The 13,041-nt window shown below is 40.9% G+C and overlaps 1 protein-coding gene across 1 annotated transcript; it reads right to left on the reverse strand.

The window, feature by feature from the left end:
• Nucleotides 1-2,441: 2,441 nt before the first annotated feature.
• LOC106592471 (globoside alpha-1,3-N-acetylgalactosaminyltransferase 1-like) lies at nucleotides 2,442-8,562 on the reverse strand. The gene is made up of 3 exons (XM_082977237.1): nucleotides 8,489-8,562; nucleotides 4,131-4,358; nucleotides 2,442-3,516 (listed from the first exon to the last, which is right to left on the reverse strand). Exons 1-3 carry the CDS (start codon nucleotides 8,560-8,562, stop codon nucleotides 2,820-2,822), a joined length of 999 nt encoding a protein of 332 aa, XP_082833363.1. The 3' UTR covers nucleotides 2,442-2,819.
• Between the last annotated feature and the right edge of the window lie 4,479 nt (nucleotides 8,563-13,041).

The following is a 13,041-nucleotide window of genomic DNA, read 5'->3' on the forward strand; positions in this document are numbered from 1 at the left end:
AGACAGAGAGAGAGACAGAGAGACAGAGAGGGAGGAGAGAGAGACAGAGATACAGAGAGATGGAGAGAGAGAGCTAAAGGATCAGCCCCCCAGCTACACCACCTCCAGCTTAGACACAGAGCTTCTACAGGACCAGATCAACCAGTGCAGGACCCAGCTGAAGAACCGTCCGGGCTGGGGGCCTCCCGCCGGGAGGAGGCCCCTGGGAGAGAGCCCCCAGCGCTGGGGGTAGGCCACCGGGGGAGCCCCCAGCGCTTGAGGAGGTAAAGGCCACCATGAGGAGAGAGCCTTACCACAGCGCTTGAGGAGGTAAAGGCCACCATGAGGAGAGAGCCTTACCACAGCGCTTGAGGAGGTAAAGGCCACCATGAGGAGAGAGCCTTACCACAGCACTTGAGGAGGTAAAGGCCACCATGAGGAGAGAGCCTTACCACAGCGCTTGAGGAGGCGAAGGCCACCATGAGGAGAGAGCCTTACCACAGCTCTTGAGGAGGTAAAGGCCACCATGAGGAGAGAGTCTTACCACAGCGCTTGAGGAGGTAAAGGCCACCATGAGGAGAGAGCCCCGCAAAGACTTTCATCCCCGTACCATTCAGAAAGTCAACGCTGACATCACCAGAGGGTGTGGCCTACTCCCGAACGTGCACATTGCTCACCACCCAACAGTCACCCGAGAGCACCTGCATGACCACTCCCACCTGAGGAAGCAGACAGTTGGGATATTTACCAAGTCTCTAAAGGACGTGGTACTTGGTAGACAAACACCCCATGACGCACTGGACAGAGGATCACCCAGAGACCCCCAACCAGACCCAGCGCACCCCACAGTCCCCACCCACCACCAGAGTATCATCACCTCCATCAGCTTAGCCAGACTGGACCGGGCCCAGCCTATTACCCTGCAGCAGACCACCACCTCTACCAGACCAGAGAGGAAGCCCCCCTGGCCCAGACCTGGCCCCTGTCCACTCCACAAGGACCAACGCAGCTACACGGAAGTCCTCAGAGGACAGGAGAACTCTGTAGGATTGAGTGAGATTAAACAGCTCCTCCAATACATCTGCACTAAACTGCACTATGCGCACAAACACACAGCTATTGTACTAAAAGTTTACTTACTATGGCCCATTTATTGCTTTACCTCCTTACTCCATTTGCACACACTGTATATAGATTTTTCTATTTTGTTATTGACAGTACTTTTGTTTATCCCATGTGTAACTGTGTTGTTGTTTTTGTCACACTGCTTTGCTTTAACTTGGCCAGGTTACAGTTGTAAATGAGAACTTGTTCTCAACTGGCCTACCTGGTTAAATAAAGGTGAAAAAAACAAACCCCCCCAAAAAACAGCATTCCACCTGCCACAATCAACAGCCTGATCAACTCTAGGTGAAGGAGATGTGTGAGGCAAATGATGGTTACACCAGATACGGACTAGTTGTCTGATCCACACCCATACCTTTTTTAAAGTTATCTTTGACCAACAGATGCATATCTGTATTTGCAGTCATGTTGAATCCATAGATAAGGGCCTGATGAATGAATTTACATTGACTGGTTTCCTTATAAGAACTGTAACTCAGTAAAATCTTTTAAATTGTTGCATGTTGAGTTGATATTTTTTGTTCAATGTAGTATTAATGAAACTATTTGTTTTCATATTATAATTTTGTGTACGTATTTGGTTTTTATGTATTTTCAATTTTAACTTGTCATCTTCAATCATTTTAAATGGATTTTATACATCTGTGGTTGTATTGTGTTTTTACATTGTCAAATCTAATCCTCTAGCGGGTCACGGAACACACCTTCCACGTTGTTCATTATTTTCCATTGAACCCATAGCCCCTGGTTGATTATCCCTCACATAACATTGATTAGATGGTATGACTTGAATTGAAGGATTTTCCCTTTTGCCTTGACATTGGCAGGATGTTTTTACACAATGAAGGGAATCCTCCATATTACCTTTTTAAAAGGGTATTTTTCTTTGTTTTCTTACAGTTTACAGTATATGTATTGTGGTTAGGGGTTGTTTCTGGACAGGAATGCCAGGTCCACTTTGACATTATGCTGAAGTTTTTCTTAATGGAAATTCAGTCCACCACTGTGTCTTGTCTGATGTACAAATCTATAGATGGAATCCATTTAACATTCCCTATTTCTCCACTAAACCACTGGTTTGTTACTCATACACCGCATATCGTTGTAACAGGGGAGATGTTGTTTTTAGTTAGGCTATAGAAAATATAACAAGTAGTGAAATAACACAAACATTCTGAAAGCGGTTAAATATTTATTTCAAGAAAAATACACATAATCGTATTTTTTAAAAAAACATTTGAGATTTTTCCCAATAATCAACATACACAATAGTTAGTCTACAGAATACAGGATGAATAAGGTAATAAAAATATATATATTTTCCTATAAGTGAAGAATATTATTATCCCTAAACTACAACAGTGACTGATATATATAGTACATTAAAAATAGTAGTTTTATGTTAGTGAATATATTTCATGAAAATAAAGGAAAGCCGCACACTCTAGGAGCTCAGATGCAAAAATGTAATATCCAACGTTTGGACAGCCAAGCTGTCTTCATCAGGGTATAAACAAAGTGTATGTTTTATGTATTTATGTCAGTGTATATATTTCACCAACAGAAAATGAATGGCGCCAGACATCTGTATACCCAATGTGACATTTTATGCCTTTCCCTAACAAACCTCAGTGAAGCAATACCTGAAATGAACCTAACATTAACCATCATCAATAACGTTTTTTTTTGGCCGGTTGAATATCCAATTCCTAGTCCTATACATTGGGACGAATTTCAGCATAGTTTTTAATGACAGAAGAGAAGCGAATGACTTTGACCTCATTGGTTTTGGTCTTCTTGTCATCCCACTGGTACTCTGGAGACAACAGCTTGCTGGGCTTGTTGTAAAGCAGGTACCTGTTGAGGTGACTCTCCTCCTGCCAGGCAGCCTCGATGGAATTCCTCGCGTCCTCTTCAAGCTGGTTCCGACAAACCTTTGTTAGTGTGTACACATCCTCCACGGACCCTCCGAACACAGCCCCGGCGTAGTAGTAGTCTCCCTCATCCATGGGGATGTAGGCTGTCGAGGCTGGGCGCCGTTCATATGTGAAGAGGTCACGGGTCGCCTGGTAAAACCATGGGTGAATCACAGCAACCAGCCTGCCCAGAGACTCGGCCCCCCAGCGAGCGTGGAACTTGCTGTCCACGTCCAGACAGAAGATGTAGTCGCCCTCCCTGCTGATCTGATGTTCGATGGCTGTCTGAATGATCTCCATCCTCCGGGCTGATATCTCCTGCCAGCGGTAAAGGGTACTTAATAGAGAGTTGGGCCACCACCAGCCACCTTGGGCCACCACCAGCAACCTTGGGCCACCACGAGCCACCTTGGGCCACCACGAGCCACCTTTGGCCACCACCAGCCACATTGGGCCACCACCAGCCACCTTGGTCCACCACCAGCCACCAGAACAGCTCTAATGCACCTTGGCAAAGATTCTACAAGTGTCTGAAACTCTATCGGAGGGATAATTTGGTGTTTTGTTGATGGTGGTGGAAACACTATCTCAGGCTCATTTGGATTGAGATCTGGTGACTGGCATATGGTTTACATCGTTTTCATGCTCATCAAACCATTAGGTGACCACTTGTGCCCTGTAAATGGGGGCATTGTTGATCTGGGGGCATAGCCACGGTAGCAAAAAGAATGACTGAAATAATGGTCAGCCCAGCCTTTTTATACATGACCGTTAGCATAATGGGATGTTCATTGCTTAATTAACTCAGAAACCACACCTGTGTGGAAGCACCTACATTCAATATACTTTGTATCCCTCATTTACTAGTGTAGAAGGCTTAACAATCCTTCTTTAACCTGTCTCCTCTCCTTCATCTACACTGATTGAAGTGGATTTAACAAGTGACATCAATAAGGGATCATAGCTTTCACCTGGATTCACCTGGTCAGTCTGTTATGGAGAAAGCACGTGTTCATAATGTTTGTACACTCGGTGTTGTTTCAGTGTTGTAAAAATATTGATCGTTTAATTTCCCTTTTGAATATTTGGGAAAAGTTGTAGGCTACTCACTTTCCAACGGCAAACACTGTTGTTACTATGGTGAGGTTCATGGACTTGTAGATTATGTCGACGAGGTCAGGGTCAAAGGTTCCTTCCCAGACGATGGGTGCCAACCATGGGGTGACTGCCACCACATCAGTACGACTAAAGAAACAGAACAAGATCAAGCCTGACTGTGTGGTACTGATTATGATCTCAATGTTTACAGATATACAGATCAAGCCTGACTGTGTTGTACTGATTATGATGTCAATGTTTACAGATATACAGATCAAGCCTGACTGTGTTGTTCTGATTATGATCTCAATGTTTACAGATATACAGATCAAACCTGACTGTGTTGTACTGATTATGATCTCAATGTTTACAGATATACAGATCAAGCCTGACTGTGTTGTACTGATTATGATGTCAATGTTTATAGATATACAGATCAAGTCTGACTGTGTTGTACTGATTATAATCTCAATGTTTACAGATATACAGATCAAACCTGACTGTGTGGTACTGATTATGATCTCAGTGTTTACAGATATTCAGATCAAGCCTGACTTTGTGGTACTGATTATGATCTCAATGTTTACAGATATACAGATCAAGCTGGAATGTGTGGTACTGATTATGATCTCAATGTTTACAGATATACAGATCAAACCTGACTGTGTGGTACTGATTATGATCTCAATGTTTACAGATATTCAGATCAAGCCTGACTGTGTGGTACTGATTATGATCTCAATGTTTACAGATATACAGATCAAGCTGGAATGTGTTGTACTGATTATGATCTCAATGTTTACAGATATACAGATAAAGCCTGACTGTGATGTACTGATTATGATCTCAATGTTTACAGATATTCAGATCAAGCCTGACTGTGTGGTACTGATTATGATCTCAATGTTTACAGATATACAGATCAAGCTGGAATGTGTGTTACTGATTATGATCTCAATGTTTACAGATATACAGATCAAGCTGGAATGTGTGGTACTGATTATGATCTCAATGTTTACAGATATACAGATCAAGCTGGAATGTGTTGTACTGATTATGATCTCAATAGTTTTGCAATTAAAGGCCCATGAAAAGATGTGTGGTATACTAGGCTACACGCTGATGTGGAAGTTAACAATGATAAGTAACTAACATAAGATAACAACACTACTCATCCCACCAAGACACTGGGCTGCTTGTACAATAGCCTGGGAGAACAAAACGTAATTCATTAGTTAATGAAGATATGGGCTGATGTTATTGCTCTCTCAAAAAAAGGTGCTAGTACCAAAAAGGGGTTTTAACTTCACTGTAAGGGAAACCTTTTTTGGGCTGTGGAGAACCTTTTTATTCTTTCTTTGGATAATAATTCATTAAAAAATGCTATAATAGGATAGTAGTTCATTTTTTTTATTTTATTTTGTTTCACCTTTATTTAACCAGGTAGGCAAGTTGAGAACAAGTTCTCATTTACAATTGCGACCTGGCCAAGATAAAGCAAAGCAGTTCGACAACATACAACAACACAGAGTTACACATGGAGTAAAACAAACATACAGTCAATAATACAGTAGGAAAATAAGTCTATATACAATGTGAGAAAATGAGGTGAGATAAGGGAGGTAAAGGCAAAAAAGGCCATGGTGGCAAAGTAAATACAATATAGCAAGTAAAACACTGGAATGGTAGATTTGTAGTAGAAGAAAGTGCAAAGTAGAAATATAAATAATTGGGTGCAAAGGAGCAAAATAAAATAAATAAAATAAATAATTACAGTAGGGGAAGGGGTAGTTGTTTGGGCTAAATTATAGATGGGCTATGTACAGGTTCAGTGATCTGTGAGCTGCTCTGACAGCTGGTGCTTAAAGCCAGTGAGGGAGATAAGTGTTTCCAGTTTCAGAGATTTTTGTAGTTCGTTCCAGTCAACCCAGTCTAATCTAGGTTGCTTTTAAAAAAAATGTATAAGGGTGGTTGCGATAATAACATTTGTATAATTTCCGTGTAGTTTTTTAATCCACGTGGTTTCACCCTTGGATGTAAACATGAGGTTTGTGGAGAACTGATTTGGGGGGTTGGTAATTAGGTAGTGGTGTGTTCTCCAGAGGCTGTGAGATTTAGTTACGTTAAGACCCTTTAAGTTAGAGTGATTGAGGTTTGTAAAGTTAACATGAGCACTCAACCCACTGCGCCTTGGTCCCTTTCATACGACGACCGTTACACCTGCATCGAAATCGCTAAGCAGTTTATTTTGAAGCAGTGTGCCGATGCTTGTATCGCTTTATCGTAAACATGTGTTCAATGACGTCCAAAGCTTCGAAAACAACCACCTGATTGGTTTGGTATTGGTTTTGGTGGAAGACAAAAAGTCTACACTACGGCGTGTGCCACGTCATTTATAATCATTTGACGATTAAACGATGAAATGTTTGTGGAGGACTGACATGGGGTTGGTAACTTTTGAATTAGTAATTCATTTGATTAATATTACGGTGTTTTCTATTCCATGAAAAATGAAAAAACCTCTGGGTTTCTGTTAGGATGGAACGGAAAATGTGGCGCTGTACAACGTGACGGTCGGCAGTACAGTACTGGGCTATTTAGCTAAAGAAACCCTGTGTAGTGCGGACAGGAGACCGGGGTTCAATTCCCTGACGGGGAAGAAGGAGTAGGATGTCCTTGTAAATAATCATTTGTTCTTAACTGATTCCATATGTGTTATTTCATAGTTGTGATGTCTTCACTATTATTCTACAATGTAGAAAATAGTAAAAATAAAGAAAAATCCTGGAATGAGTAGGTGTGTCCAAACTGGTACTCTACGTAACTCAACATTTGTATTATGTATCTCGACAGAATAGACAGATCAGAGCAAATGGCTGTCACACTATCTAATGTCACATAAGACAATTTTTTTTATTTTTTTATTTAACCTTTATTTAACTGGGCAAGTCAGTTAAGAACAAATTGTTATTTACAATAACAGCCTAGGAACAGCCTAGGAACTGCCTTGTTCAGGGGCAGAATGACTAAACTTTACATTGTCAGCTCAGGGATTAGATCTAGCAACATTTTCGGTTACTGGCCCAACGCTCTAACCACTACCTGTCGCCACAAAATGTATGTATCTTTCCAAGATTGACGAAGTGTAACATGAAAAAGGAATTTGAAGTAAATGGCAACCAAAGTCAAAGTCAAAGTCATTGTGGAAAAAGAGGATCTTAACAGTGACCTCCAGGCTCTTCCACATCAGGGAACACATAAATATGGAGAGGTTGAAAATGTCAGTGAAGATACTTGCCAGCTGGTCAGCGCATGCTCTGAGTACATGTCGTGGTTATCCATCCCGGTCCTGCAGCCTTGTGAATGTTAACCTGTTTAAAGGTCTTACTCACATTGGCTATGGAGAGTGTAATCACACAGTTGTCCGTAACAGCTGGTGCTCTCATTCATGGTTCAGTGTTGCTTGCCTCGAAGCGAGCATAGAAGGCATTTAGCTTGGTTGTTAGGCTCGCGTCACTGGTGCAGCTTGCGTCTGGGTTTCCCTTTGTAATCCGTAATAGTTTCCAAGCCCTGACACATCTGACGAGCAACAGAGCCGGTGTAGTACGATTCAATCTTAATCCTGTATTGATGCTTTGCCTGTTTGATGGTTCGTCTGAGGGCTTTGTGAGATTTACGGATTAGTGTCCCACTCTTTGAAAGCAGTAGCTCTAGCCTTTAGCTTACTGCAGATGTTGCCTTTAATCCATGACTGTTGTTTAGGATATGTACGTACGGTCACTGTGGGGACGACGTTGTCGATGCATAATCCAATCAGTGCAAAACAGTCCTGAAACTTACTGTTTGCTATGGACAACTTCCGTATCGCTGGTACATCCTGTTTGAGTTTTTGCTTATAAACAGAAATTAAGAGGATGGTGTTATGGCCAGATTTGCCAAATGCAAGGTGAGGAAGAGCTTTGTATGTGTCTCTGTGTGTAGAATAGCGGTGATCTAGAGTTTTTTTTTTTGCATGTTGTTTGTTGATAAATGGATTTTGTCTGCTTGAGATTGGAGTCTGCGGTTTGATGGCTGGTCTGGTGGAATATTTAACTGTTTGTCTGTGTCCTTGTGTTCGGGGAGGGGAAGGGGTTGGGTCTGGGTTGGCAGTTAAATGTGCAAGAGATTTTCATCCATGTGGATAAAAAAAACTACATTTAAATTCCACTAATTGTTTTGTTCTAGAAATTGTTGCTGATGTACTCAGAGCCAGATTCATTGCGGTGAAGAAACTAACGCCCATGGGCGGGGCGTAGAGTTTGGCCAGGAGCATGGAGTTTGGGTTGCCAGCCAAATGGTGAATGATGGGACAGTAAAATACTGATACACACCTTTCTGGAGAGACGATGTTCTGTACTCTGCTCCTGAATATGGGCTTACTCAGGCTGTATGAGTAGAAAGACATAGTACAATGATTAATGACAGCTATGGCTGTACAGTATACATAATACACATACAGTATCTGTGTAGCTCTTAGTGATGGGCACCGATATGGAAACTCTATATCGATGTCAGTTGCATTTTTTTCAAACTGATATCAATGTCATATCGATTTTATGAAGTCCAGACAACTGCATGCTGATTTCCCATTAGGACAACTGGGAATTTTCTGTCGGCATAACTTTATTTCAACAAACATAATTGTTAATGGATAGTTCATGGATAGCCTACTCACAGACACAATGAGAGAACCAATACATGATGGTTTAACCTTAATACACATTGGAAACTGTTGAGCATGAAAAACCCAGCAACGTTGCAATTCTTGACACAAACCGGTGAGCCTCTCACCTACTACCAAACCCCGTTCAAAGACACTTAAATCTTTTGTTTTTTCCATTCACCCTTTGAATGGCACACATATGCAATCCATGTCTCAATTCTCTCGAGTCATAAATCCTTCTTTAACCTGTCTCCTCCCTTTCATCTACACTGATTGAAGTGGATGTAGTAAGTGACATCAGTAAGGGATCATAGCTTTCACCTGGATTCACCTGTCAGTTTATGTCATGGAAAGACAGTGTCCTTAATGTTTTGTACACTCAGTGAGTAAACGCAGCATGTAAAGTGTTGGTCCCATGTTTCATGAGCTGAAATAAAACATCTCAGAAATGTTATTTCTCTCAAATGTTGTGCACAAATGTGTTTACATCCCTGTTGGTGAGCATTTCTCATTTGCCAAGATATCCATCCACCTGACAGGTGTGTCATATCAAGAAGCTGATTAAAGATCATTACACAGGTGCACCTTCTGCTGGGGACAATAAAAGGCCACTCTAAAATGTGTAGTTTTGTCACACAACACAATGCTACAGATGTCTCATGTTTTGAGGGAGTGTGCAATTGGCATGCTGACTCCACCAGAGCTACTGCCAGAGAATTGAATGTTCATTTCTCTAACATAAGCCGCCTCCAATGTTGTTTTAAAGAATTTGGTAGTACGTCCAACAGGCTCCAAGTGTGAGCCAAGTCAGGAAGAACTGGTACTCACTAAGCAAGTAGTGTGACGTCCGATACACACATATGGTTTTGATTAAGTATTGTAGTTTGTTAAACCATTTTTTCACAAAGTGAAAACAACCAAAACAAATGGAAAAAATACTATGGAACAAATAATCAAACCTTGATTTCACTATAGCAAACAAACTGTAAGAAAATGCCCCTTTTTTATGCATGCCATTGTGATAACAACAGACTGATCCAAATTGCTAGTTGGGTCATGGGGTTGGGATTTTCTGATGGGTCTGGGTTTGTTGGAACCAAAGCTAATGGTTGTTGGTTTGCTCTTAGTGGGACTATAATTTGTTGGTTTTATCCAGTTGAACCTCTGAACCAGTTTGAAAGCAATGGGAAGCTTGTTGATGGCCCATCAGCAGGCCGTTAAGTATGCTACGTTGAAGGCCTATGAGATGGTTTTGTTCCTCCAGGAACAGTCATGTATGCTCTCTTTCATAATAGTGTAGGGTAACAGCAACTATGAACCAATATCACAATGTGACTTGTTCACATCCTTATTGGTGCTCACCATTAGTAACTGTGTACAGTACATCTCTGTTATCCTGTCTGGGCTAGGGGGCAGTATTTTCACGGCCGGATGAAAAACGTACCCAATTTAAACAGGTTACTACTCTGGCTCAGAGACTAGAATATGCATATTATTAGTAGATTTGGATAGAAAACACTCTGAAGTTTCTTATACTGTTTGAATGGTGTCTGTGAGTATAACAGAACTCATATGGCAGGCAAAAACCTGAAAAAAAATCCAACCAGGAAGTGGATTGTAGTTTTTCAAGACTGGGCCTATTCAGTATACAGTGACTTAGGGTTCAGTTTGCACTTCCTAAGGCTTCCACTAGATGTCAACAGTCTTTAGAACGTGTTTCAGGCTTTTGCAGTCAACAGAGAGCGATCAAGACCTCCTGGAGTCTGATGACCGAGAGAATGACAGGCCACAATTACGCTCATTCACGTGAGGAGGTAGCTGTGTTCCAAAACGTTTTTCAAGACACTGGAATCGTCCGGTTGGAATATTATTGAAGTTCTAAGTTAACCTCTATGGGCTAGGCGGGACGTAATCGTCCCACCTACGTAACAGCCAGTGTGAGATTTTCAAATACCTTAAAAATCCTATTACTTCAATTTCTCAAACATATGACTATTTTACAGCATTTTAAAGACAAGACTCTCTTTAATCTAACCACACTGTCCGATTTCAAAAAGGCTTTACAACGAAAGCAAAACATTAGATTATGTCAGCAGAGTACCCAGCCAGAAATAATCAGACACCCATTTTTCAAGCAAGCATTTAATGTCACAAAAACCCAGAAGACAGCTAAATGCAGCACTAACCTTTGATGATCTTCATCAGATGACAACCCTAGGACATTATGTTATACAATACATGCATGTTTTGTTCAATCAAGTTCATATTTATATCAAAAAACAGCTTTTTACATTAGCATGTGACGTTCAGAACTAGCATACCCCCCGCAAACTTCCGGGGAATTTACTAACAATTTACTAAATTACTCACGATAAACGTTCACAAAAAGCATAACAATTATTTTAAGTATTATAGATACAGAACTCCTCTATGCACTCGATATGTCCGATTTTGAAATAGCTTTTTGGTGAAAGCACATTTTGCAATATTCTAAGTACATAGCCCAGCCATCACGGGCTAGCTATTTAGACACCCGGTAAGTTTAGCCTTCACCAAAATCAGATTTACTATTACAAAAGTTTGATTACCTTTTGTTGTCTTCGTCAGAATGCACTCCCAGGACTTCTACTTCAATAGCAAATGTTGGTTTGGTCCAAAATAATCCATCGTTATATCCGAATAGCGGCGTTTTGTTCGTGCGTTCCAGAAACTATCCGAAATGGTAAATCAGGGTCGTGCGCATGGCGCATTTCGTGACAAAAAAATTCTAAATATTCCATTACCGTACTTCGAAGCATGTCAACCGCTGTTTAAAATCAATTTTTATGCAATTTATCTCGTAAAAAAGCGATAATATTCCGACCGGGAATCTCCTTTTCGGCAAACAGAGGAAAAAACACAAAGACGGGGGCGGCCAGTGCACGCGCCTAAGCCCACAGTCCCTTGATCGGCCACTTGAGAAAGGCGATAATGTGTTTCAGCCTGGGGCTGGAATGACGACATTCAGGTTTTTCCCGGGCTCTGAGAGCCTATTGGAGCCGTGGGAAGTGTCACGTTACCGCAGAGATCCTTTGTAATGGAATGAGATGTCAAAGAAAGACAATAAATGGTCAGACAGGCCACTTCCTGTGAAGGAATCTCTCAGGTTTTGACCTGCCATTTGAGTTCTGTTATACTCACAGACACCATTCAAACAGTTTTAGAAACTTTGGAGTGTTTTCTATCCAAAGCCAATAATTATATGCATATTCTAGTTACTGGGCAGGAGTAGTAACCAGATTAAATCGGGTACGTTTTTTTATCCAGCCGTGTCAATACTGCCCCCTAGCCCTAACAGGTTAAAAAGGCCCTAAAGATTGATGTTTTACAACGTTTGACATGTTTCAACGAACGTAAATATAACTTTTTGTCGTGAAATTTTCGGTGCGCTTCCTACATTTGGAATAGCTTACTGAACGCACAAACAACAAGGAGTTATTTGGACATAAATTATGGACTTTATCGAACAAAACAACATTTATTGTGGACCTGGGATTCCTGGAAGTGCCTTCTGATGAAGATCAAAGGTAAGTGAATATTTCTAATGCTATTTATGATTTTAAATGACTCCAAAATGGCGGGTATCTGTATAGCCTGGTGTATTTTTCTGAGCGCAGTACTCAGATTATTGCAAAGTGTGCTTTCCCCGTGAAGCCTTTTTGAAATCTGTCACAGCGGTTGCATAAAGGAGATGTTCATCTATAATTCTTTGAATAACAGTTTAATATTTTATCAACGTTTATGATAAGAATTTTTGTAAATTGCTGTGCTGATTCACAGGCAGTATTGGAGGCAAAATATTTTCTGAATGTCACGCGCCAATGCAAAATGCTGTTTTTTTATATAAATATGAACTTTATGGAACAAAACATACATGTATTGTGTAACATAATGTCCTAGGAGTGTCATCTGATGAGGATCGTCAAAGGTTAGTGCTTCATTTCACTGTGTTTTGGGTTTTATTGACACATGTCCTTGCTTGGAAAATGGCTGTGATTATTTTTGTCTATGTACTCTCCTAACATAATCTAATGTTTTGCTTTCGCTGTAAAGCCTTTTTGAAATCGGACAATGTGGTTACATCAAGGAGACGTGTATCTTTAAAATGGTTTAAAATAGTCGTATGTTTGAGAAAGCTGAATTATTACATTTTGTTGTTTTTCAATTTGCCGCCCTGATATT

This window comes from Salmo salar, chromosome 07, assembly GCF_965601325.2.
Source record: "Salmo salar chromosome 07, fSalSal1, whole genome shotgun sequence".
In the NCBI taxonomy this organism is placed as follows: Eukaryota; Metazoa; Chordata; class Actinopteri; order Salmoniformes; family Salmonidae; genus Salmo; species Salmo salar.